This window comes from Mandrillus leucophaeus, unplaced genomic scaffold (genome assembly GCF_000951045.1).
Source record: "Mandrillus leucophaeus isolate KB7577 unplaced genomic scaffold, Mleu.le_1.0 Scaffold94, whole genome shotgun sequence".
Taxonomy (NCBI): Eukaryota; Metazoa; Chordata; class Mammalia; order Primates; family Cercopithecidae; genus Mandrillus; species Mandrillus leucophaeus.
In genome coordinates, this window is record NW_012110252.1 from 1,313,122 (window position 1) to 1,340,159 (window position 27,038).

The 27,038-nt window shown below is 40.4% G+C and overlaps 1 protein-coding gene across 3 annotated transcripts in view; it reads right to left on the minus strand.

Annotated features, from left to right (window-relative positions):
- Positions 1–5,482: 5,482 nt before the first annotated feature.
- Positions 5,483–27,038, minus strand: part of RAB3GAP1 (RAB3 GTPase activating protein subunit 1 (catalytic)) — a 125,252-nt gene continuing 103,696 nt past the window's right edge. For 2 of the 3 annotated variants that reach the window (XM_011970286.1, XM_011970287.1), the window contains exons 18-24: positions 25,211–25,348; positions 21,859–22,086; positions 13,044–13,140; positions 12,844–12,947; positions 12,594–12,709; positions 11,013–11,115; positions 5,483–7,213 (exon numbers count right to left, since the gene is read on the minus strand). In XM_011970286.1, the coding sequence (XP_011825676.1) occupies positions 6,977–7,213; positions 11,013–11,115; positions 12,594–12,709; positions 12,844–12,947; positions 13,044–13,140; positions 21,859–22,086; positions 25,211–25,348 (1,023 nt within the window). In that variant the 3' untranslated portion in view covers positions 5,483–6,976. Of the gene's footprint in view, positions 7,214–8,039; positions 8,061–11,012; positions 11,116–12,593; positions 12,710–12,843; positions 12,948–13,043; positions 13,141–21,858; positions 22,087–25,210; positions 25,349–27,038 lie in introns of all 3 variants that reach the window. The other variant, XM_011970285.1, reaches the window with a different exon arrangement.

Here is a 27,038-nt window from a genome sequence, read left to right on the forward strand (position 1 = left end):
AACCTATCTCCTAATTGAAAATGTATCCCTTAAATCAGCTCTATGGCCATTTTGCCAAGTTCTGTCCTAAGAAGTGGCCCAACATAGCTTTTGTCTTTTCTCTCCATCAGAACACACAGAAGAAAGGAAAAGTTAAGTGGGTAGCAGGGGAATGGGCCACTCATAATTTCTACTTAACACAGATTTTTTTTACCTGTGAGAAAAATGATCTGCTCTAAGAACATATACAATTTGGATATTTGCAGAGGTCTCAGATGGAATCTTCAGTGACAAGGCCACATCTATCCCAGCTCACTCAAGCATTTTTGGTTGCATTGTTTCTATTACAACCCAGGTGGATCCTTGCTGGGCTCCTGCCAGCAGCTTCCACACACCTGGAGTGGGTCAGCTTTTCCTGCAGTTTTGCTTCTATGCCAGTTCCTGGGAGCAGCTGTCTACCAGGACACAGCTGGGGAGCTGACAAACACACAAAAAAAGCATGTTTGGCTCCCCAGCCAGATGGCAAGGCCTGAAACCCCTGACCGTTTTGGAAAGGTTTGCTTTACTGATGGGATAACATTAACCCTGCTAGCATCTGTGTCGGGGAAGCCTTCTTACCATGTCCCTCGGTGGCAGGGAGGGAGCCCACACACTTATTCAGGGTAGTTTGCTCGCCTGGACTAACCCCCAGCGGGAATTTCAGCCTCTTACTTGAGTCTCTAAGAGGACAGCCATTGCTTGCATTTTTTTCCCCAAAGTCACAACAGGAGTCAAGAAAATCAATGAAGAGTATTCCTAGGCTCTGGAGTCCCCCCGCTGTCAGTGGAAAGCCCTGTGCAGAGACAGTCACCTGCCACTGGGACAGGGCAGGATAGGGCATGTCCCCACCCAGGCTCAGTGGCAACGGAAGCCCTTGGGTGGGACTCAGCCACAGCCACAGAGAAGGCTGGGCCTCCCACCGTCACACTCCCTTCACTCCCAGAATAGTTGAGGATGTTTGGGAAATTCACACTCTAAAAATAATTCATTTTTTCATATAGGCAAGATAACAGCAGAGCGACAGTGCGTTACTAAGAACGCGGTTCCCTTGTTATGTAACATGGGCAAAAATAGTGTTTGGGGCCAAAACAGGGCTGAGAAAGAGGAATGTGAACAAACAGCATGGACAAGTCATTATTTACTCAAATCGTCCTGTGGCTGGGGGGCTTTGGAAGAGCTTTGATGGTGTCCCATCACTGATGACCCAGGTCGGACTGGCCTCTGCCCACAGCCGAGGCCACCTTTCTGAAGCAAAGTTTAATGGAAGCAAAGGTGTCTGTAGAGGAGGCTGTTTAAGGCAAGGCCCTGGCCCAGCAAACAGGCAGGCGGGGAGACTTCTGGATGAGTGAGGGATGGGGACCGCCTCCTGGGACACCATCCCATTTGGGGGCACATGCTGAAGAGGAGGGACCATCCCAGAGCACAGGTCGCGCAGCGCTCCTGTCATGGCGCTTGGGGGTGGGCTGGTGGCAGGGCCACGTCCCCACCCTCTCTGGATGCGGTCCCAAGTTGGGGGTCTTCCGGTTCAGCTGCATCCTTGGCTGCTAAGCTAAGGCCAAGAACGCCCCCTGCAGGAGGAGGCACTGTTCGCTTTGGAGGGATCATCCATGACAGCCTGTCAGACATCACAAGCTGCCAGGGGAGGAGTTCAGTCTCTGCCCATAGAGTTGGCAGAGAAGTTGTGCTTAGATGAAGTAGCTTGAGTTTGTGCTACAAGAACTAGCCAAGTCCCACTTTTGAGAACCAGAGAAATGCCAGCGGCAGAGTCCTTGGGCTTCCGGGAGCTAATATTCTCAAGCATAGTCTCATGATGCCCGATGGTCGTATATTAGAGGCCAGAAGATTTAAACACAAGAGTGGGGCCCCTTTTGCCAGAGAGGCATCGAGACATCCATCCATCCATCCATCCATCCACCCACCCCTATCCGTTACAGTGTGCCCAGAAGAAAGGAGCTGGCAGTAGGGGCCAGAGCAGTAGACAGGACCACCTGTTGGACTGAGGCAAACTGGCAGCTGCTTCATGACCTTCGCCCCTTCCACATCCTGCCCACCAATGCCTGGCAAGGAGCAGTGCAAGAAACCCAAACCGCAACTGGCTTGGGGCAGAAGTTTTAAGGGCACCCACCCTGCTAGCAAAGGGGTACTGACCTTCCCAGACTGCCCTCAAGGCAGCCCTTCTCTATTCTTTCCCAGTAAGAAGTATTTGCCTCTCTCTGAATGCATTTGCTCCTCTGTATAGACAGACACAACAGTCGCCTCTGAGTCCTCATCTTGTCATCCTAGTGGCATTTGACACAGCTGATCAATTCCTGCCCTCGTGAAGTATGTTTTCTCTTAGTTTCTAAGACATCACGTTTGGTTTTCCTTCTGCCTCTGTAACTATTTCTTCTTCATCTTTTCTGCTGGTCCTTGTCCTCCTCTTCCTCTCTGACTCAATCCCCAGACCTCTTCTGCTTGGGTGACCTCATACTGTCCCTGGCTTAAGTATTATCTAAGTTTCCCAATTTATTATATTATAAGCCCTAACCCTTTCCTTAAGCTCCAAACTTACACAGCCAACCACTTGGGTATTAGTTATCTATTGCTGCCGAATAAATTACCCCCAAATTTAGCAGCTTAAAATACACATCTTACACAGTTTCTGAGAGTTAGTCATCTGGGAGTGGCTTAGCTGGTAGTCCAGACCCAAGGTCCCTCCTGAGGCTGCAGTTACCTGCAGGCCGGGAGGATCCACTTCCAAGTTCACTCACGTGGCTGTTGGCAGGGACCTTCCATTCCGCACCATGTGGGCCTCTCTTTAGGAACCAAAATAGAAGTTGCAATGGCTCCTATAACCTAACCTTGGGAGTGACATTCCAACACTTCCTCCATGTTCTGTTGGTCAGAGACTAACCCTGGTACAATGGGTGTGGGGTTGGGGGGCTACACAGGGTGTGAGTTGGAGGCAGGAGGCTGGCCACCACAGCCATCTAATAAACCTCTCAAAATGAACATGCCCTAAGCTCGAGTTCAGCACTCGCAGCAGCCCCACAACTTGCTCTTCCCTGTCTTCCCCATTGTAGTAAATGACAGCATCATTCACTCAGGTCCCAAACCTTCAAGTCATCCTTGACTCTCAGACCCTCGCTGAATCCATTGGTAAATTCTGCGCATTCCGCCTTCAAGATCTGTATCATCTCTGATCCCTTTTATGCTCCGTGGCTACCACAGCAGTCCAGAGTGCCCTCACCTCCCCTCTTCCCACCAGTTTCACTACTTCCACCCCAGCCTCTGCAGTGTATCCACCACACAGTGGCCAAAGGGATTTTTTTTCTTTCTTTTTCTTTTTTTGAGACAGAGTCTCACTCTGTTGCCCAGGCTGGAGTGCAGTGGCACGATCTCGGCTCACTGCAACCTCCGCCTCCCGGGTTCAAGCAATTCTCCTGCCTCAGCCTCTAGAGTAGCTGGGACTACAGGTGGGCGTCACCACGCCTAGCTAATTTTTAAATTTTTAGTAGAGATGGGGGTTTCACCATGTTGACCAGGATGGTCTCAATCTCCTGACAGATGATCCGCCCACCTCAGCCTCCCAAAGTGCTGGGATTATAGGTACGAGCCACTGCACCCGGCCCCAGAGAGATTTTTAAATGTCACATCATGACATTCCTTGATTCAAACTCTCCAATGACTTCCCTTCTTAGTCAAGAAAACAAATCTCAACTCGTACGGCTGTACGCATCTGGCCCTTGCACGTCTACAACTGTCTTTCCTGCCCCTCTTCCCCTCACTCCCCTCCAGCCACACTGGCCTTCCTTCTGTGCTTCCCATGTGCCGGGTACACCCCTGCCTCAGGCTTTTCATTGGCCAGTCCCTGTCTGCAATCTTCTCCTAGTCATCTATACACAGGACTGCCTCCTCACTTCAGTCTCTGCCCAAATGTCACCACCAAATGTCGTAAGCCCTCCCTTATCACCTCCTAGAAGGCAGACTCCCTCCCTAGACCAGCTGTTGACACTTGGTGTCCCATACTGTGAGCTTCCTGAGCACCAGGTCTTCCACGTTCTAGTCACTGCTGTCTCCCTGATGCCTAGAACAGTACCTGGCGCATAGCAGGTACTGAATAAACATTTGCTGGACTAATGAATGAAATATAAACATAAATGCGTAGGGTTTTAAAATACTCCAACTTGAAGAAAAATCTGAATTATTCCAGTGGTACAAGAATGTATAGGGGTGGGAGGGCCCCAGAGAGGCCATTTCACAAGCACGTGCACCTCTTAGGAGCACAGTCTCAGGCACACAGCATTAAAAAACACTATAATTGCCACCTTCCTTCTAAGGAGCAGACAGTTTCGCTCAAGATCTAGGACAGCTGTGTACTTTCTTAGCCTCTCCTCTCCTGCCAGTGTGGCCTTTCTAAAACCCACCATGTCACTCCCCTGCACAAAACCCTTCAGTGACTCACTACCGCCCCAAAGGCAAAGCCCTAATTAACTTACAGCTGCGGCTTCCCCCGAACTTCTTGGTCTTGCCTTAGTTCACCTCACCATCTTCATTTCTTGCCCCTTCCCACTCTAGATACCATACTTCAGCCAAATAGAAAGGTTGGCTGCTCCCCAAATAGACATTTTCCCTTATTTCTGGGATTTTGCCCATTCCGTTCCTCTGCTTGTAACATGCTTTCCGTCCCCTCCTGTCAGTTACCTTTTGCCCCAACTCTCACCCTAGAGCGAGCTTCTTCACAGTGGCCTCCAGGCTCCTGGCAAGAAGGGAGGGCAAGCCCCAGTGTGCAAGGACTTGTTAAGTCTCTGTCTGTTGACCAAAGAAAGACACAGCCGAGACCAGATTGAAGAGGTGGAGAAATAAAGCACTTCACAATGAAAATCGTGATTTCACTGTACACAGGGCTAGAGGAACGCCTGGTTCTCTGCAAGCCATTTCCCACCCGCCCCCCTCATGCTTTCCCAAGCGCCTGCTCAGCTTCTGGTCTCAATCCCAAAATCACATCCTCAGGGGTAATGTTCCTGATCCCCAAAGCCTGGGTGAAGAACCTTTCCTACAACACTTTATGATACTGCTGCATTTATTACTCCGTACTGCCAATGAATACACGAATGTAGGATTACATTCAATTATTTGTAGGAGAAATGCAGGCCCTCCGATCCACACGGCGGAGGTGACTAGACTCAACATTTTGCGGCACACGGTGTCAGTTCTCCCTATAAGGGAGTGTGTTTTGGTTTGTGTTTTATCTTCATTGCTCGTACTGTACCTGACACAAAGTGGGTACTTAAAAATATCTGTGAAATAAATACATAACTACAATAAAAATAAAATGGAGTACTTCAAAAAGGCACAAAGAATGTTCTTGAGACCACTGCCTTGTTAGGCTCAGCAGGCTGCAAACATTAGAGCTGAGACAGCACAAAACTACGTGAAATGAGAATGAAATGCCTCAGCAGGAGAAAATGAGAGAAACACTACAGAAAGCGACACTTTCCTTTTATTAGATTCACAATGCTTTGTAACGCCCAACCTCTCCTTTGTAGAATTTTTCTTTGTTAGAAAACAGACAAACTGTGTCCTTAGGAACCATCTTCTACTTGGTCCAGCGCTGGCCTCAGGCCGCCTGCATCTGCGTGGACCAGTAAGAATGAAGTCCAGCGGCATAGAGAAAAGCATCATAAACTGGAAGGTCATCCCCCAGGGCCTCCCCGACTTCACATACACAGAGACGTGTGCGTGTGGCACACACATTATATATAGAGATATGTATTTTTTTTTTTTTAACAAAAAATAAAATAATTTGCACAGCTCTATTAATTCTTTAAAATTACACAGGCAAGGTTTATGCTTCAGTATAACCATTTTTACTTTGGATTGAAGTGAGCATTTTAGGCCTAAAAATAACTTAAGATTACCAAGCAGAGGCCATCTAGCGACACAGACACAAGACATCTTGAGCTCCATGAAACTAGAAATGTGGTGATATCATCCTCACACAGGGGGCTACACATCCCCATCGATTATTTTAACTAAAATACAAAAGCAAAATAGTGTGTTAAAATAATCCTCTACTCAGTGCATTAGCACATATACCAAATTATACTATCTGCATGACAGTCTCTAGGTACCAAGACTGTATTTTTGCAAGTGCTATTCTCTACTTCATTAAACAGAGTACCCAGCCAGCAACCACAAAAAAGGAACGCATGCTGTACAGCAAGAGAAGGGGAGGGAGACGATTTTCAGGGTGATAACTTACATGGCAACCAAAAGGAAAATAAGTAAGACAAACCTCACAAGATAGATATAAAACTAATTTGCAGTGACATTTGATATGTAGTTTTATCAGAAGTAATACATTTAGGTTACAGTTATGTGAAAAAGAAAAACTATATGAAATTATAGGCTTTCTCCTAGAATATCCAAAATGCTTATCAACAATTAATTAGTACAAGAAAGATGACCACCAGGTGACTGAATAGACAGAATGTCATGTAGTATTTTAAAAACACAGATTCTGGGACTAGAAGCTACCACCAAAATATCCAGAAATCTGAGTTAACAGGTCCTTTACTTTGCACACTTGCTGCTGATATATAGAACCACGAAGTGTTAGCACAGACCACAAATGCAACCGCTAGCCTAGAGGCCCTCACAGAAGAGAAGGCGATGAACACCATCCGGCCAGGGTGAGGACAGGGAGTGTCGGATGCGTTTGTGTTTCCCCCCATATACAAAGGCCATCTCTAGCGCAGAAATCTCTCAACAGCTCAAGCCCATTCTCGCTGCCTCCTCCGTGAAACAACAGAGCTCAAGCTTGGTGCTGGGAAGTCTTTCTGATGCTGGTTTGATTTCTGATCACGCAAATGGACAGGGCCCTCTCCAGGACCTCCCAGGTTCTCCCTGGTACCTTCCCTCCCGCAGGAGGAGGCAGCACTGTCACTGACGCCACCAGCGAGTAATGCTCCAAGAATCAGAAGAAGGAGGTATCTGATGAAAAGGCACCTGCAAGTCTAAAGTCCTCTTTGGTGAGAACACTGTACATCCGCTGAGGCAGAGCTTTGGAGTAGGGAGCAGGGCGCGGCACAGTGGTGCGCAAAATGAATTCCCGGCCGGCAGGGGGTGGGAAGTCTGACACGGAGTTCTGCCTTCTTTCCTCTGGGGAGCCCATTCTCTGCGATTCCTCCTCTGGTGGAGTCATGGCTGCAGCCTGGAAAAGAATCAAATGCTAAAGCCAAAAGCAGGTCAAATGCTAAACTCAGATGCTTTTGAAGGACAGGTGATTTAATATGATAAAGATATGAAAATGCCCCAAGTTACTCAGTAATGCAGTCAGCTATATGTTAAGATTACTCAAAAACCACGTAACACAGCAAATGCAAGAAGCTGGAGACACTGCATGAGCAGCCGGGCTGGAGACAGACAGGAGGGATGATGACTGCCAGGCAATCTGCTCTGAGGAGAGAAAGCCATATTCAGACATCTGATGAAAAAGGACCTCGGAGCTGTGCTGCTCTCTATGTTTCTTCCAGCGATGACCCAAGTCTACATCTGATAGCCTTAGTCCAGTAAGGAGCTGTTTTTCTCCAGAGTGAAAAGATGATTTTCATCTTGACTCTGGGTCAGAATTTTTAATCGATTCTTTTTAAGGTTCACTTGCCAAATTAAAAGTAGGAGCACTGGTCTTGCTTGCTGGGCAGCTAATGTGATGCCGAAGTGATAGAGCCCCATATGGCAACCACACAAGAGAAGTTCTCAGTATTAAAGGCATCTATTTTTTCATTGAAATGACATAAAATACATATTCATTTACAGCCTACAATTTTAATTCTTATTACTATACTTTTTAAAATACCATCAATTTGGAAAAAAAACTGTTTTGGCAATGAAAACATGAAATCATGTTGCGCTAAGTATCAGCAAGAAAGGTAAGCCAAATCCAGACTGTGAGAGAGGTGGTTAGTGTTAATGACCTTATGAAGTTCGAGGAATGGGAAGGAACAAGGAACTATGAGGGGCAAAGGCTATTTTGTTACCTCATCAGAAGATTCAGTCAGCTTGAGAAGGGGTGAGAAAAGAAACAGTGATGAAAGGGAAACAAGCAAGATGGTTTAAATCGGGCTAGACAAGGGAGTTCAGGATTATTTCAAAGACAGCATGCACTACATTAAGGAACACGATCCTATCAAAAGAATATTCAAGACAAAGTCACACCACACACAGCACACCTAGCTGTCAACTACAGCAAACATCTACTACTACTCATGCATCCATGGCTCAACGGGTGACATATGATGTCATTTAATGGGAGAAATGACCAACAAAAACCTAGCTCTTTTACTGGGAATTACAATGCTTAAAAAAAAAAAGTGTTCATGGCTTGAAAAATAGATATTCCAGTGAATTTAGGAATAGGTGCCTAAAAGTTATTCAATCTAGCAAGTCTGAAGCAAAATCCAGTTAGTCATTTATTTGCTGAATTCCATTTAAGTATGTACATACCAGGGACACCTGTAACCATAAGGCTCATTACTATTTATAATTTTAAGGAAAAGTTATAAATATATAAAATTACTATAAGTTATAAAAATGCCAAGTGAAATTACATCACAACTTTTTTAAAAAAATGTGTTAAAATCTTGACTAATTAGTAAAATTGATACAAAGTATCAGCTAATGAAAAATAAAAGTTACATGAATAAATTCTAACAGTTTACTTCAGCCAGACATTTAAGTACTGAGTTTAAAAATGAACCAATCAGATGCTTGTTATATTGATTAAGACAGTCTATCAATTCCCTGAAAACACTGACTACAAGGTCTGAAAACTTTTAAAATTTTTTCTTAAATGACATAATGTAGATGAATGTACAATTTCAGTAGCCATTAAGGGAGTTAGCTATACAATGAGGCTACTAAAAGATGACATACTATGTTCCTGTATTTAGTGATTTTGAAAGATAAGTATATTAAGTGGAAAACAAGAATAACAAAGTAATTATATAATATAACCATTTTAAAATTTATACATATGTATCTACTAGATGTTAAATCATCAATGGGTAGTGAGATTATGTGATTAATATTTTCTTATAATTTTCTAGGCCAGGTGTGGTGGCTCACACACACGTATAACCTCAGCACTTTGGGAGGCTGAGGAAGGAGGATTGCGTGAAACCAGGAGTTCTAGATCAGCCTGGGCAACAAAGTGAGACCCCGTCCCTACAAAAAATACAAAAATTAGCTGGGCGTGGTGGTGCATGCCTGTGGTTCTAGCCTCTTGGGAGGTTGAAGAGAGAGGATTGCTTAAACCTAGAAGTTCAAGGCTGCAGTGAGCTATGATCGTGCCACCGCACTCCAGCCTGGACTACAGAGTGAGACCCTCTATTTAAAAAAGTGAATAAATAAAAATAAAATTTCCTATACTGTCAAAGTTTTACTTGCAGTCAGTAGAGGGGGTAAGGAGGTTATTTCTATTTTGGGGAAAATAATTTTGTTCAGCTATCTAAAATAAGTAACAGTCTCAGGACTAAAGATATAAATACTTCAGATTTTAAATCCTCTTAACACATAACTTTTTTTTTTTTGAGACGGAGTTTTATCGCCTAGGACAGAGTGCAGTGGCACGATCTCAGCTCACTGCAACCTCTGCCTCTTGTGATTCTCCTGCCTCAGCCTCCCAAGTAGCTGAGATTACAGGTGCTCGCCACCACGCCCAGCTAATTTTTGTATTTTTAGTAGAGACAGGGTTTCACCACGTTGGCCAGGCTGGTCTTGAACTCCTGACCTCAGGTGATCCACCCACCTCGGCCTCCAAAAGTGCTGGGAATACAGGTGTGAGCCACCATGCCCAGCCAACATGTCACTTATTAAAAATGATCAAAGAGGAAGGAATTTTTGCAATACGAGGAACATTCATATGGGTGGCTAACAAGGAAATGTGCTTGTAAGCTTCTGGGTAGTGAACTGGATAGATATTATCAGATGTGGAACCAAACTCAGTTCTTGTTTTCATGCCAGAGACAAAAACAAAATAAATCAGAGCAAGTATCTATTATTCATTTGAAATTCTGAAGTTTAAGCAGCTGCCCCACAAACAAACTGAGATTTGAGCTCTTGCTAAGAATTCCTATCGGTGTATCTGGCTATGAATTTGAATATATTAACTAGCTGTATTCCAGACCAACTCTATGGGGATTAGCCAGTTGTTATTCCCTGTGTAGACCTACAGAAATTCTTTTTCTTATTTGTTTCTGAAAATTACACTCTCACAACTGGGTCATTCTAGTGTAATCACAGTGCCACAGAAGGGGAAGTGTGTAATTAGTGCACATCATAATACCTTTATCAGAATTCCTAATATTAATGAGCACTGAACTGAGAATTATCTGTGGGATGCCAGAGCCCTTAACCAGTAACCAAGATACTATATAATTTTAAAACCTTTACTTTCACTACTAGAGTAATGGTTATGATAATTTTTCAAACTGGGCTTTCTTTCTGTGCTGAAATCTGTTTCCATAGCCCTAAAAATCTGAAGTTTTTCCTCTTCTTTTCTAGGAAACCTCAAAGGTAGATCTCCTCACCATTACAAGCACAATTATATTTATAATTTAAGCTGAGTTGTGAATCCACTTTGCCCCACATGGGGTTTAAAGATGGTAAAACTGAACTCCATTCTAATTTGAAAGTTCCTATTTTTTTCCCACAGCACAACTCTGGCCATTGCTAACTGAGTCCCTGCCAACTTCTATAACAATAGATTTTGGACTCTTCTAATTTTTAAAATTTAGGTCCTAGAATATACTTATCATTTTAATTCAACATGTAGGAAATCAAATGGATTTCAAAGACTCAGAAGTCATTGTTTCTTCAGTGTTCAAACCCAATGCCCAGGCTTACACTCAGGTGACATGAGTGTGATCAGCCATGTGTGGGAACTAAGACGGCCTCTTCTCGAGTAGAGGTTTGGAGAGATCATGATGGAGTCAATAATGATTCTCACATACCCTCTGAGCATTCACAAACAGCTTGTGAATGATCCTGCCAGCATGTCCTCTTCCTGCACCGGTGACTAACACTTCAGGCTGCTCCAGCAGGCAACTCACAAACCTAGGAGAGAGAGACAGGCAACGAAAGGATGGAAAGTGAGCTGTCCAGGCCACTGGGCGTCCATCCTCCCACAGGAGTTTTGTGGACAAATCCTCAAGCTGATACTGGCTAAACCCAACAAAGTTGGAGTGAAATTTTACAGCAAGATAGATTGACATTTGCAATTATTATCGACTTAACTGACAATCTTCCTACTTTTTCGCCTGTGTTAATAAAAAATTTTTAAAGCCCATCTCTGTCAAAGTGTAAGAAAAAAGTCTATTTTTTTCAGACTAGCTTAGAAAATGCTACAGTTAATAAAAGATGAAAAAAATTTTGTATGATATAAACTAAGTTACATTTATCCAATAAAAGCAATGATCCATATTTGTTTTTGTTTTTTTTTAAGGGGTATGTGTCTGTGTGTGCATGCACACGTGCACATATGCTTAAAATACTTGTGTTGGGCAAAGTCGCAATTGTAAACTGTTCCATTAGATGCTGGAAACACTGAACTTCCAAGTATGTCACAGATAACATATGGTGGAACTAACAGAGTTGAAGGCACAAAGCCACCAAGCCTGCACCACCTGCTCTTAATTCATACTACTATTTTAGAAACAAGTCCCTTGATTACAGCTTATTCTTCTCATTTAAAAGGAAGAAATTTTCAAGAGCAAAGTAGTCTGGGAGAAAACTTCACTCAACAAAAGACATAAAATGTAAACATGAACTTGTTAAAAGACAGCAAATGCCTTGCCATACAATATTAACTATTTAGCATCAATAATGCCATTTCTTATGGAAAGGCTCATGAAAAATTTTAAATGACAAATTTAAGCCACTGAACAAGCTAATTTGTAAACACTTTATCACACATTAAAACAATATTGCCCTTCCAAATAACATGGGCAAAAAATGAACAGGCCCTCACACTGATCTAAGCTCCACTGGTAATGGTGTTGAGTCTCATAAAGAGAATGCCCCAATCATTTGCTTCATCTGAGAAAAGCCATCTGGTCACTCTTTCAAAACATAATTGCAAGGTGCATAGGATGTGTACCTTTGCTATCACAAATCTTGTTTAAAATAAACAACTAGGAACAGTAAGCAGAAATGGTTTCAGCACCTAGCACCCTGTGGTCAAGGAATAGTAACAGCTGCAAACAAAGTTTTGGGGCAGGGTGAGCAACACAGTTAACAGCTCCTCCACAAGAAATTACAGACACCACATCTCCAAGAGCAAACCAAGGAATCCCTAAAAAAGGAGGCTCTAGGAGACTGTTTCTAAAAGTGGGAAGAATGGAAACACCTGGTAGAGACTCAGAAATACAGGAGAGGTCAAATGCTATGATAATTATTTCTGTCTCTAGACAATGCTTGTTTCAAATAATATATGAGTACCACAAAAGAGTCTCAATATCCTGTTACAATTTTTCTTAAGAGAGTGGTGGCTTTTCCTACTGCAGACAAAACCGAATTAGCCAAATAGCAATTACCTTTCAAGATCTTCCTTTTCCTCCTCCTGTTCACATTTCTCAGTTCCAAACTTGGCTTTTAGTGACCGAGCTCTTGCAATGAGAGCTTCCACATTAGTAATCTGGTGAATGATTTCCTGGTGGTGGAAAAGGAAGAGGCATACGTTGGGAGATGGCAAAAAAGCAAAGCCCTTTGAAAATGCATCTTAAAAATTATTTTTGCCAACTGAGGAGAACACTTGGCAAGATTCTGACACTACATCAAACTTACTTCCAATTTCTTGTCTTCTGGATTGGGGAAGTGCAAAACTTTACTGGAATGGGATATTATCTGCTTTATGATCTTCTTAACTGAAGAAATGTTTTCCAGACTTTCTATTTTAAAGAAGATTAAAGCCAGCATTAAATAAATTAAGCAAAATATACTTTCACTTTGGAAATGACTAATGACTAGTTAAATATGACATTTACCTTCTTCCTTTACCTTGAGTACAGCTGCATGAATCACAGAAGGTAACAGGTGCCGAGCAAGGTCTGCAGGTTTCTGGATTGCCAGATAGTGCAGCACCTGAAGGAGGCGCAGCGCACACAAATGATCAGCACAGGTGTCAAAGGATGAAGCAGCCACTTACAGAAGTGCAAATCCTCAGCCACTTGTCTTAATCCTTAACAAGACAGCACTCCTCCAGGCAGGCAGCCACGACCCCAAAGGTGAGGATAATGTTACTGAAAGCACCTCAGAACTTCAATCTTTAATAATGACAAATATTCTATTTTTTTCCTGCTTTCATATGTAATACATGCAAATAAGGAAAATACAAAGAAAATTAAAACTACCGATAAATTATAATACTGAGAGATAATAATCATTAACAGTGGAGCGTTTCATTTTAAGACACAGAATACACATACTAAGGGCACTAATATTGTATATGTAAAATACTGCCTTTTAACCTGCTTTTCTCATTTAATATTTCTAAACAGTGTTAGTGACTTTCCACACACATTTTGGTTTTAGTTGTTTTGGGTTTTTTTTCCAATTCTTATTATAAGAATACAGAGAAGTATGTACAAAACACAGACCCTACCTTTAGGCTACTTATTCGACAGTAGTAAGATAAAAGAAGTATAACCCTATAAATATGTGTAATTCTTTTACATCAATAAACAACATTTTAAGAAGTATAATCTCATAATGTGAGTCTGACTGATAAATGCTCATGGACTTCAAAATTTAAAAAATACAGGTGATGCAGAAATTTTCCTGAAATACTAATTCCCCAAAACCACATTTTCATGTTTATCCTTGCAAACTACTTGTATGTCCATTTAAACACAGAGATGCAGATGCATATGTAATTTCTTAACAAAAATTAATAACTTACATACTGTTTTATTATTTGCTTTGTTTATTTAATGACTTGTGGTAGACTTTTTTTTTTTGGCTGGGAGAGTTTTGTCTGATTTGAAACTTCTTTAAATTAAGAAATATACATACTAGAGTATTAGAAATAGTTTAAAGAAAACACGAGCTTAGGAAACAGAATGTTACCAGGCTTTTCCAAGTCCTCCTGTGTACCCTCCATCCCCAGAATTAACTACAAATCATTCTTTTGCTTTTCTTTATAGTTTTTTTCTTTCACATATGTAGCCTTAAATAATATACTGTTTACTTTTTCCTACTTTTGACCTTTATATTAATGGAATGTTTCTGTTTATACCCTTCAGTGAGTTGCTTTTTTTATTCAGTATTGTTTTTGATATTCGTATACCATTCCAATATGCCACAGTTTACTCATTTTCACTGCTGTGTTAAAATGTTCCTACACTAATAGTGGATAGCTCCTCAGTTTTTGGCTATAACAAATAATGCTCCTAATACATTATCGCACATATTTCCTGGTGCAAATGGCACATGTACAACAATTACTTTAGGATATATACCTAAAAATTGAAGTAGGAAATGTACAAGATAATTACCCTACAAAGTGTTTCAATAGATTTACATTCTTATCTAGAGTAATGAGTTCCCTCTGTTGTACCTCCTTGCTAACACCTGCCTTTTTGAATTTTGTTTTCCTTAATTCACAGGAAAACAAATTTGCAGGAACAACACGAAATATGTTATTACCCTTTACCTGGATTCACATATGAACTGTCTCCCTCCTGTTCTGGACCCCTTGCTCTTTCTCTGCTCTCGTGTGTGTACACACTACAGACATAAACTTGTTTCAAATAATTTCAGAATAAGTCGCATACTCATGTCCCTTATCTCAAAATATGTGTATTTCCTAAAATTAAAAATATTTTATTATATAATCAAAATGCAAATGATTCTGATTATATACAATAAATTTAACACTGATAAAATAATTGTAATCTAATCTAATCTATCTTTATTGCAGTTTTGTCAACTGACCCCATATGTTTCTTTTTTTTTTTTTTTTTTGAGACAGGGTCTTTCTCTGTTGCCCAGACTGGAGTGCAGTGGTGCGATCTTGGCTCCCCGCAACCTCCACCTCCCAGGCTCAAGTGATTCTCCTGCCTCAGCCTCCCAAGTAGCGAGGACTACAGGCACGCAGCCACTACTGCCCGGCTAATTTTTGTATTTTTAGTAAAGACGGAGTTTCACCATATTGGCCAGGCTGGTCTCGAACTCCCGACCTCAAATTATCCACCTACCTCAACCTCCCAAAGTACTGAGATTACAGGCGTGAGCCACCACGCCCGGCCGCATAATGTGTCTTTTATGACCCTTTCCCTCAACCACTACACATCTTGGTAAGGATCATCCATTGCCTTTAGTTGTCATAGCTCTTTAATCTCAAGTAATCTGGAACAGCTTTTCACTGTTTTTTACAACACTGACATTTTGAGTATAGTTTCCTCTGCCTCCGAACTTTTTGGCTAACTAAATTCCATACTGTATTCAGATTTCCTTAGTTTCTAAAAACTGAGCTATAACTCACATAGCATAAAATTCACCACTTTAAAATGGGTAACTTCAGTGGTTTTTAGCATATTTGCAAGGTTATGTTACCACCACCATTATCTAATTCCAGAACATTTTCTTTCATCTCCCCCAAAAGAAACACAGTACCCCAAAGCAACCACTCCCGATTTCCCCCCTTCCCAATCTCCATTGCTGCCAACTACTAATCTAACTTACTGTCTCTATGGACTTGCCTATTCTAGACCTTTCGTATAAATGGAACAATGCAATATGCGGCCCATTGTTTTCTGGCTTTCACGTAGCATAATATTTTCAAGGTTCATCCATGTTGTAACACATATCAGTGGTTCATTCCTTTTTATGGCTGAATAATACTCCATTGCATGGACAGACCATATTTGGCTTATCCATTCATCACTGATAGACATTTGGGTTTACTGTATTTTGTGGCTGTCATGAATAATGCTGTCAGCATGTATGTATGTACACGGTTTCCTTAGTTTTTATCTAATGTCATTTTCCTGCTTCAGGATCCCCTTCAAGATACCACATTATGTTTAGCTGTCATATTTCTAGGCTCCTCTTGGCTGTGACAGTTCTCAGATGTTCCTTGTTTTTACTGACCTTGACAGTTTTGAGTACTGGTCAAGTATTTCATAAAAATTCCCTCAATTATGGTTTATCTGATGTTTTTTGCTCATGATGAAGCTGGGTTATGTATTTCTGGGAGGAAGACCAGAGAGGTAAAGTGCCACTGTCATCACATCATGTCAAGAGTACATACTGCCAGTATGGCTTAGCCTGTGGATGTTAACCTTCATCACCTGGCTGAGACAGTGTCAGTTGGGTTGCTGCCCTGTAACGCCACTCCTTTTCCCCTCTCTGTGCACTGTACTCTCTGGGAGGAATGCACTATGTGCAGCACACACTTGCGGAATGGGAATTAGCTTCACCTCCTTGAGGGTGGAGTATCTAGATACATTTAGAATTCTGCACAGGAGATTTGTCTCTTCTGTCCCATTAATTTATATATCCAATCAATTATTTTTATCAGTATGAACTCAAGGATATTTATTTTGTACTCTGAGTTACAATCCAATATTATTTTATTGTGTTGTTCAAACTGTTTCAGTCTTGGCCAGTTGGGAACTCTGATTTCAGTTGGCTCACGTGTCTTTAATATGCTCCCAAAATTGTGCAAATTTTTCTTTTTTCAAACTCTTTTAAAAATAGAATGTTCCTCATTTCGGGTTCATCTAATGTTCCCTCACAATTAGACTCAGATTTTACATGCCTAGACCAAATAGCATATAAGTGGTATTGGGTACGTCAGAGTATCACAGCCCAATGTGTACGATCTCCATTTACTCCTCATTTGTGATGTTAATTTGGAGATACTGTCCTATTTCTCCACTTTCCTTGCAATGCAGACGCATTCTATAGAGAAACACTTAAAAATCATGCAAGATGATGCTCTTCAAATTTCCACCTAGACTTAATATCTGTTCATGATTCTTGCTGAACCAATCTTTACTATGAACATGGTTACAAAATGAAGACTTCCAAGTCCAACATATCCTCTACATTTACCAATCATCTTTTTTCTGTAGGAAATGACCTCCCCTTTCCTCTAGTTCTTTGTTTATCCATTAATTATCAATATGGTTCCAAGAATTCCTATTTTTTCCAACGGTTTATAATCATTCCTGTCCTTAAATATTTAGAACTCAAATTGTCCCAGATTTGGCCAATGTGAGTCCCTTCAAGTTAGCTCTCTATGAAATGCCCCCATCTTTTTTAAAAGCACTTCCCTTACTGTCTAGCAATCCAGGATGTTCCAGGTTCATCTTGTACCTTCCTTGCCTCAACCTTGAAATCAGTCATTTTTCTGAGGAAAGCATGGTTACTAAAAGTAACCACAAGGAATGTGTAAAAAAAAAATCAAGCTACGTGTGCTCACTGCTATGAGGGTGTCAGTGCTTCTAGACTCTTTCAGAAGAAAGCTGGGGAATGTTTGCTTGTATATATGCATACACACAAATACTTACTATGTCCACACCCACACACCTATCCATATATTAAAAACCCGTAAGTCCACACCAATACCTCCAATTCCAATTCATTGACACTGGGTTCTTCCTTGCCTTCCTTCATTTCATATTTGCATCTCACTTCCGCAGTAAGAAATTCTGACTTCCAACAACACCAACACATTTAGTTACTCACTTCGCCCAACCAATAATGCATTTCTGAAAGAGTTTCAGAATTGCTCTATCCATATCACTACAGAAAACAAGCTTAGATAATAGGGTTCAAGAATTTTTTTTTTGGTTTTGCGATGGAGTCTCACTCTGTCACCCAGGCTGTAGTGCAGTGACGCGACCTCGCCTCACCGCAACCTCGCCTCCCAGGTTCAAGCAATTCTCCTGCCTCAGCCTCTTGAGTAGCTGGGGTTACAGACGTGTGCTACCACCCCCAGCTAACTTTTACATTTTCAGTGGAGATGGGATTTCACCATGTTGGGCAGGCTGGTCTCGAACTCCTGACCTCAGGTGATCCACTCGCCTCAGCCTCCCAAAGTGCTGGGATTACAGGCGTGAGCCACCACACCTGACCTCCAGATATTTTTGTAGTCCCATCCTCCACCACAACTGAGAGTATAGAGTCAAACACATTTGATGTGTCCATAAATCACTTGGATTAGATTTTCCATCCTCCCTTCACCAATCCCTGTCGGTGTGGTTATGTTACTTATTTAAAATACAGCTGGATTAATGTGTCTCAACTTGCTTTCAGGTTTAGGTTATTTTTCCTCTTTCCATCCTTGTTGATTTATTTTTTAGAATAAGTAAAGCACAGGTTATAGCACAGTGGTTCACACCTGTAATCCCAGCACGTTGGGAAGCTGAGGCAGAATTGCTTCAGGCTGGGAGTTTGAGATCAGCCTGGGCAACACAGTGAGATCTAATCGCTATAAAAAATTAAGAAAAATAATTAGTCGGGCATCATGGTGTTCACCTGTAGTCCTAGCTACTAGGGAAACTGGGCCAGGAGAATCACTTGAGCCTAGGAGTCTGAGGGCTATCTTTCTATTGTTCAAGTGTGTTTTTGAGAAGCGTTTTATTTTCTTCATTAAGATTTCAAACATTTTCTGTTAAGCATTTTACCTTTTTTCCCCTTACAATGAAAATTATATTTAGATCTTCTAAATGGTTATTAGTGTATATGAATGCTACTGATTACTGTATGTTAACTATATATCCTGCTGCCTTGCAGGATTCTTCTGTTTTCATTAGTTTTAACATTGACTTTTTGAATTTTCCAATTTACAGTCCTATCACTGCAAACAGAGGTCTTCTTTCAACTCCCATAACTCCGCTTTCTCTTGCTAATTACACTAGCTAATAACTGCAGAACAATTTTGATTGGCAGTGGAGATGGCAGGCATCCTTACTTTGTTCCTGACCTTAGTGACCCCCTATGGCTTCCCCAATTAAGATGCTGTGTTTAGGACTAAAGTTTCTATATGTTTTCTTATTTTAAGGAAGTAGCCATCTATTCCACTCTTTTCCCAAGAGTTTTAAGTTAAATGTATCAAAAGCTTTTTCAGCACAAATGGAGATAATGATATAATTTTCTGCTTAGACCTATTAATGAAGCAAATTATATAAACAGACTTCTAAATAATCATCTCATATTTGATCAACATGTATTATGTTCTTAAAATGATATTAGAGTCTGTTTACTTCAGATTTTGCATTAAATTTCTTAAGTATTATTGGTCTGCTATTTTTAAAGATATGCTATCTTTATCAGGTTTAGGTACCAATGTTATAGTTGCTTCACAGAAGTTGGAAAATTTCCTCCAATTATCATGTGTTGAAATAATTTATGTAGCATTGAGACTATATGGTTTCTTGATATTTAGTTGAATTTCCCTGTGAAACTATCTGGGCCTGGTTCTTTTTAATGTGGCAGTTCCTTGATAATTGTCTCTATGAAAATTTGTCTGTTTATACTTTCTGTTTTTACTGGGGTTAGTTTTGATATAAATTCTATTTTTGGTAGGAATTTCCCTAGGAAATTGTCTAATTCAACTTGGTTTTCAAATTTACATACACAGAGATGTGCAAAGCAGTATTTTTAACACATTTCCTCTGTATCAGTAGTTATTAATATGTGCCCTTTTTGTCATTTATTTTATTTTACATATGTGCTTTCCCCTTTTTTCTTGATTAAATTAGCTAATGGCTTCTCTATTTTGTTGACTTTAAAAGAACTAGATTGAACTCATTCATTTCATCTGTTTTCACCACCCTCTCCTTTTCATTTGCTTCCTTTTGTTTTCTTTTGATTTGACTTTTTTTTTCTCGGGTTTTTAGTTAGGAATTTAATTCATTTATTTTCATTCTTTTGTTTTTACTGATACAGGTGTTAGGGCTATGACAGTTCCTTTCATCAATTTCTTAAGTATAGCCTATAGGTTCTCATATGTAGTGTTTTCATTCTCATTGTTTTGCAAAAATTCTGTACTTTCAATTTGTATTTTCCCCTTTCACCCATATTGTTTAATAGAAAGTTTGTATTCCATTAATTTTCTTGCCTAAGTGAGTGGTAGGCTATACCATCTGGGTCTGTATGAGTACACGCTATGATGTTCCCACGACGACAAAACTGCCTAACGAGGAGCTTCTCAAAATGTATCCTCTTTGTTAAGCCATAGGACTGTATTAGTTCTGTCTTAGTGTTCTGATTTTTCTCCTTAAAGGAAACTAATGAATTGAATATTCCTACTTTTCTTGTCTTTCATTTATACTACTTTCTCTTCAATTTCTTTACTGCTATATCTCATTTTCATCCTCTTGGTTGTTTCCCACTTTTCTTCAATGCCTTTTATAAATTTTAAATATAAATCTATTCTCTTTTGGGCCTCCTGTAATTTAGTCTTCATTTTTTATATGGTTGTCTTTTTTTCTTTTACTTCTATCCTGAGCTAAATCAGTTGCGGTTTCATTTCTTTGTGGGTTTTTTTGGTCCATCTCTGTTCTTGATTTTAGTATTTCTTATTAAACATGGTTTTTTCATATCCTCCTTAACTGTTTGAGGATATCTGATTCAGTTTGGAATGTTATGTTACAATTTTCTTCTGTTTTGTGACTGATTTTCTGGGAAATATTTTCATTAGCTGAAATGATCTGATTTTCATTTTCTGTTTTGTAAAGTAGTTTTATATGGATACGGTCTGTTCTATTCCATTCCTAGTAATATCACAAATAGCTTCAAAGTGCCCTCTTCTGAAGTTTCTTTAATGGACAGAGGGGGGTGAGGGAGGCTGGTTGTCTTGTTTTCCTTTCATTTCTGCAAGATCCTTAATTTTCCCCTCTTATTTCCTTTTCCCCATCATTCCCATCCGCTGCTTCTTTGTGTATCTGATCTTCTCCAAGGCTCCATTTCTAGTCCTGTTTACATTCAAGCCCCTTCCCTGTGGCAAGTGCTGTGAACTAGCAAACCCCACCTGTGTGCAGTGTTTCGGCATGTAGTGTTAGGCTCTCTCTTTCTGGGGTGACTTTGTGTTTCATCTAAGTCTTCTGTATCTCTTGGCTCTTTGTCTTTTCCTGCCCCCTACTCACTATATCTACATAGACTTATAGCAGTGGGAGCTCCACTGGAATTTGGTTTATTTCTATTTACTGTTAATTTGAAGGTCATTGAAATTTCTGTCTCTTAGTAATGCTGAATGCATGGATTTATTTACTTATTGATTTCATGGGACTTTTTTGGGGGGCTGGAGGAGGTAGGAAGGTGTGCAGGGCAATTCAATATCAGGCAGGTGCCACTATATTCTCCATAACTCCAAATGTTTTTTAATAGCTGCTGCAAAGCTGGCCGCTAAGGTATATACCATAATTTATTGAACCAAGTCCCCGCTGTTGGAAACTTTGGTTGTTTCTACTTTTTCACTTCAGAACTTTGTTGAACATCATTCATAAACATAGGCCTTTGTATACAATTTCTCATTATTTCCTTAATAAATGTTGTGGTAATAATGGAAACTGCTAGCTTAAAGGACATACCCATTTTTAACACTTTTAACATATACCGTGAGACAGTTCAATGGTAAGCAGTCTGTTTAAACTATGCATGTCTGTTATTTGCCCTATTTGCAACTAGTTCTAGAATCTTAAATGTGAAAGTAGATATATAAAAGGCTCATTGAATTTCAATACTTTGAACCTCAAGTGTGTCCAGAGCTCTCATGTCTATGACAGTGAGTTCCTAAATTGCAAGAACAGTAATTTGCATTTTAGTATTAGAGACTCAAATCTCAATTACCTTTTCTGCTTCCCGTGTATCATCAAAGAGTCTCCTTTGCCTTCTAGCAGGAACTGGCTTAGCTGTTTCCCAGGCTTCTACCCACATATTGCTTGGAATCTTCATCCGGGCACTCAGTTCTCCTTTCAGCACCACGTTGCCCTTTTCATCGATCACCTCCTCTTCAACATAATCCCGGGGTGAATACCACCTCACAAAATCTTCCAGGGAGCAACCTGGATTAGCTGCCTAAAATAAGACCAAAAAATTCAGCAGAATCAAACGAAAATCAACAGTTACTGATAAGCCTGTTTGCAAAATTGTATTTTCAAAAAAAAGCCTATCTAATCTTTACAATCTAATATGTAAAATGAATTTGGATGTCACCTTTAAAACAGGTCAGATGTTAAAGTACCAAAATAATTTTATTTTTATTTTCTCAGCTTTATAGAAAAATAAAACACTTTCATTCAATGAATTTGGATACAAAAACTCGATGTAAAGAGAAAATCATTTTCTTAAACATATTATGTGCTATATAACTTAGTAAACGAAAACATTTTCATTCAATGAATTTGGATATAAAAACTCGATGTAAAGAGAAAATCGTTTCCTTAAACACATTATGTGTTACACAACTTAGTTTAATACTACAATATAATGACTACTCAATACTAAGAAAAGTAAAAATTAAATAATACACCACATGATCAGAATAACACAGTGATGGAAAAGTTCTGTTCTTCTTTTCCTCAATAAATCAACACTGGTTCTGCAATAAATATCAGCTAACCTCAAAACTGTTCTATTCTGCCATCAAATTCTTATACTTTATATAACAAATTACCATCAAATTAATCGGGTTTGTGCTGTTAAGCAGCTGGAATTCAAACTACTGTTTTTCACGCTTCTGGAACCAAACTGATTAAAGTTTACTCAGTGGATAGTTCTATAGGACTAATGATGATGTATGCCAAAAACTTTTCAGTGATTCTAACTCCAAGCCTGGAAAAAAAGACGAGGCTTCCCAGTGTTTGTGGTAAGGCACAGAGGTCTTTCTGCAAGTGTTCCAGTGATGTACTAGTAGAGTCCTAAGGATGGGCATGAAAACTACCATGATGAGAATGTTCTGTCTTAAATATGAAGAGTAAAACTACCAGTTTCTCCTCACTGGGCTCAAGTGCTACCAGCATGACTATCCCTACCATCTTAGGATATACCCCTCAGGGCATATCCCCTAGAAGATCCTTCACTGACTGTCAACAACACAAACATAAAAGGGTTATGATACAGTCCATGGCAAAAGCAGTGGGTCAAGATTATTTCATGATACTGGGTGACTCAGGATTCATGTACAAAGATCTAGATCTTAGTCAGTCAACATCATACCCACATGAAAACATCCTAGGAAACCAGAGGCCTGGAGTAAAGAGCATAAACTTCAAAAGAAAATAATATTCACTCACACACTATAGATTGTATTAAAGAGAGGCATTTCATACCAAAATTCTTCCTTCTGGTTGTCCTTACTATACCAGGCTGAACACAGCTACCAACAGAAGGCCAAGGCTCACTTGAGCTTACCTTCTCTTTATTGTTAAAGGTACGTACCACAAGGGCATGCTCCAGAATCCACCCTCTCCTTCTGGAATTCTGAGGTGTAGATGTAGGTGCCCAGGCCCATATTAGTATGTTTCCAATACTCTGGGAACTCTCAATAGCCCCTAATACTAACTCATCCCTATACAAAAAGTAAAGGCAACCATATCTGTTTTAGAATAACTACGTATTTCCTTAAATGTATTATCTGATTTCGACATATGGGCATGTATGTAAGTTGACTATTTAAATTACTGTCTATTTTCTGGTTAAAACAATGTCAAGAAAGATTTGTAGGTACCCAGGTTAGCCCAAAATAGTCTAATGAATCACAGTTTTGCTGAAGGGCAGTGTTAGAGGAACTATATAGAACCTTACCAAGAGGGACTAGTATGTTTCCACCGGGAAAAACTTTCACAGTTCCTATTTGGAATGTCCTCCCATGCATGCCTCTGCAAAGACACTGCAGCAGGATAGGGACAGATGACTCTGAAGGCAGCTAGAGGTCAGATGGAAAATTACTGCTGCAGAGGCTGGTATTTCCTGCTGTGCATACACACCTTAAGTCAATTCCCTTCTCTACCTTTTGGTCTGACATGTGCCCCAAGAGCCAACTGGCTTCTCTTTATCCACTGTACCAACTAATTGTTTTAAAGCAACTTATCTCTTTCTTGTCACATGGCAGTGTAGAACTTGCAGACTTTCTGTATCATTTTAGTCTCCAAGGAAACCATATAGCTCTTAAGAGGTTCACTGAAGAGTTTTTCATTTAGTAAAGATGGGTAAAATAAGCAGGAAACAAAAGGCTCCCTTTACTGTCACTTAAAAAGGATGAAAGTGGCATAGGTGTTTGTGGAGTGTTTATGTTTAAAAATAATACAGAAGTGTTTCAGAGAAAAATCAAACTCACACTGGCCTAAACAGTACAGAAGCAAGACTGAGTAGGGGCAATGGATTGGGAAGGTGGAGGCCACCACAGGTTAAAGAGGGAAGTTTGGGCCTGGGGATAGTTCAGACTATCAGCAGTAGGAAAGGAAGCCCTGTAGCCCATGGGGCTACCCACTTGGGGTTTTAAAATATACGTGGACTTGCCTTTGCTTTCAAAAATAAAAGTCCTTTCTTCATTCCTAGTTTTTAAGCTAATAAGCCAAATGTCACCATTCCCTGAATCCTATATGTTCGAAATACTGACCTATATCCAACCCTAAAATATTCTTCAGATAGCAAATGCCTACTCATCTGAAATAGTGACTCTTCTGAGAAACCTTTCATGACCTACTCAGCAGAGTCAGTCTTTTTGACCCTGTCTTCATAAGAGAACTCATGACAATTCCTTACATATCTCCTCCCACAACCTCAATCGACCGTAATTGAGGGTAAGCACTGTATTTCTTAACTCATCTAATCACAGTGCAAGGCACACAATAGGTACTCAAAAGTTCGCTGAGTGAAGTGACCCATGTTAAATCCTAAGTTTCCTAAAAGTCTTCATTAAATTGGCTGAACACAAAGAAACCACTGCAATTCACATATAGAATGATTCTATTCTCAACTTTCAACTATTAATAACACTGGATCTTTGCTTTTTTAAAACTTCAGAAACAAGTATGACTATGTCCTCTGGGGGGATGGTGGTAGAGTGCTGAACTACTAATGAAATCCAACCACTTAACAAAAAGACATTCGCCTTTATACCACTTTACAGAGTGACTTTCAACAGTTTCATCCCAGAATAGCTCAAAATAGACCCCAGAGCTCTGCAAGTGTGACCCACCTTAAAAGACTCCATATCTGAGAGCAGACAGGCACTCTGCATGCGTGCTCGGAGGTGAGCCCCTTCTGCCGATGTACCTAATTTAGCTAAAACCTCAGACTGCTCTTCTAGCAGATCTTCTGTCATAGGTGCTGGTTCCTGTGAAGCACAAAAGGACAAAGCTCACAAACAGTCCTTTTTAGAAAAAGAAGTACCATAAAAATAGAATAAAGACAACAATCATTTCAGCTCTAGCAGTCACAAGATGAGTATTTTTAAAAATCCAGAGAAATGCCTAAGTTTTTTAGAACTTACATTAAAAAAGGAACAAATTAAGAAAAATAAATATCACTTTCAGGCTTTCTCCCCATCACAGGTAAGATTACCATGTTTCCCTTGACAAGGATTGATAGTAAAAGACAAAGGAATTTGGGTCCACTAAGCAACATTTTCCTGCCTGTTACTGACAAAGAAATGAAGTCCTAACGATATTATTATATATGCCGTCACTAGTTGCAACAAAATTTTAATTATAATAGAAATGGTTTGATATAGAAACAATGGGAAAGAATTGCTCTAACAGGGCCGGGCGTGGTGGCTCACGCCTGTAATCCTAGCACTTTGGGAGGCCGAGGCGGGCGGATCATGAGGTCAGGACATTGAGACCATCCTGGCTAACACAGTGAAACCCCGTCTCTACTAAAAATACAAAAACAAAAATTAGTCAGGCGTGGGGGCGGGTGCCTGTAGTCCCAGCTACTTGGGAGGCTGAGTTGAGAGAATGGTGTGAACCCAGGAGGTGGAGCTTGCTGTGAGCTGAGGTGGAGCCACTGCACTCCAGCCTGGGCAACAGAGTGAGACTCCATCTCAAAAAAAAAAAAAAAAATTGCTCTAACAATGATCATCTCTGGTTATAGAACTATGAGTTTTTATTTTCTTTTCTCTACAATGAACGTGCATCACTTTTAATTATCCTGCAAGTACTAAGCAAGAATCTCACACTGAGATTTAGGGTTGAATAGCAACTAGTAACTAGTATTATATACTGGTTAAGAGCTTGGGCTCCAAAAACTATATGCTATGTGTTTGAATCCCAGCTTTGTGACCTTGGGCAATCACTCAACCCTCTTGTGACTCACTGGTGTGAAGAAGAGATCCTGGCACATGCTCAAGACATACTAGCAATTAAAGACAAAACACTTAGATTATATTATAAGCTTCCTACTTTCTTTTTGAATAAGGGTCAGTATACTTCTCAAAGTATTTCAGTCAAGTTCACAAATTATATTCAATCTCTTATGAAGGAGTATACTCAAGAGCAGAGGCCTTCATTCTTTCTATTAAGAAGGGGCTACATTTCATTGGCCTACAGCTCTGAAATCACAGGATGGGAGGGAAAGAAAGAGATATTGAGAGGACACTGACTATCTCTCCCACTTGGAAATTTGAGCCACCTGTAAGTATAGAAGAACATGATAAAGAGGAGAATAAACAGAAGTTGCATGTGGGCCATACATTTTCACATATACTGTTTCTGAATATGCCCAAAGCTTTCTTATATACAGGACCCATGGGATCACTGAGAGGGGTCAGGGAATTTTGCAAGTGATGAAAATGAGACGCAGAGATAAAGCGCCTTGCCCAGGATCACCAAGTGGCAAAACTACCAAGCAGCAAACAGAAAAGAGAATCCAGGACATTAGTTTAATGCTGACTTTAAGAATTACTAGCTTGAGGCTGGGCACCATGGCTCAAGCCTGTAATCCTAGCACTTTGGGAGGCTGAGGCAGACAGATCACTTGAGGTCAGGAGTTCAAGCCCAGTCTGGCCAACATGGCGAAACTCCATC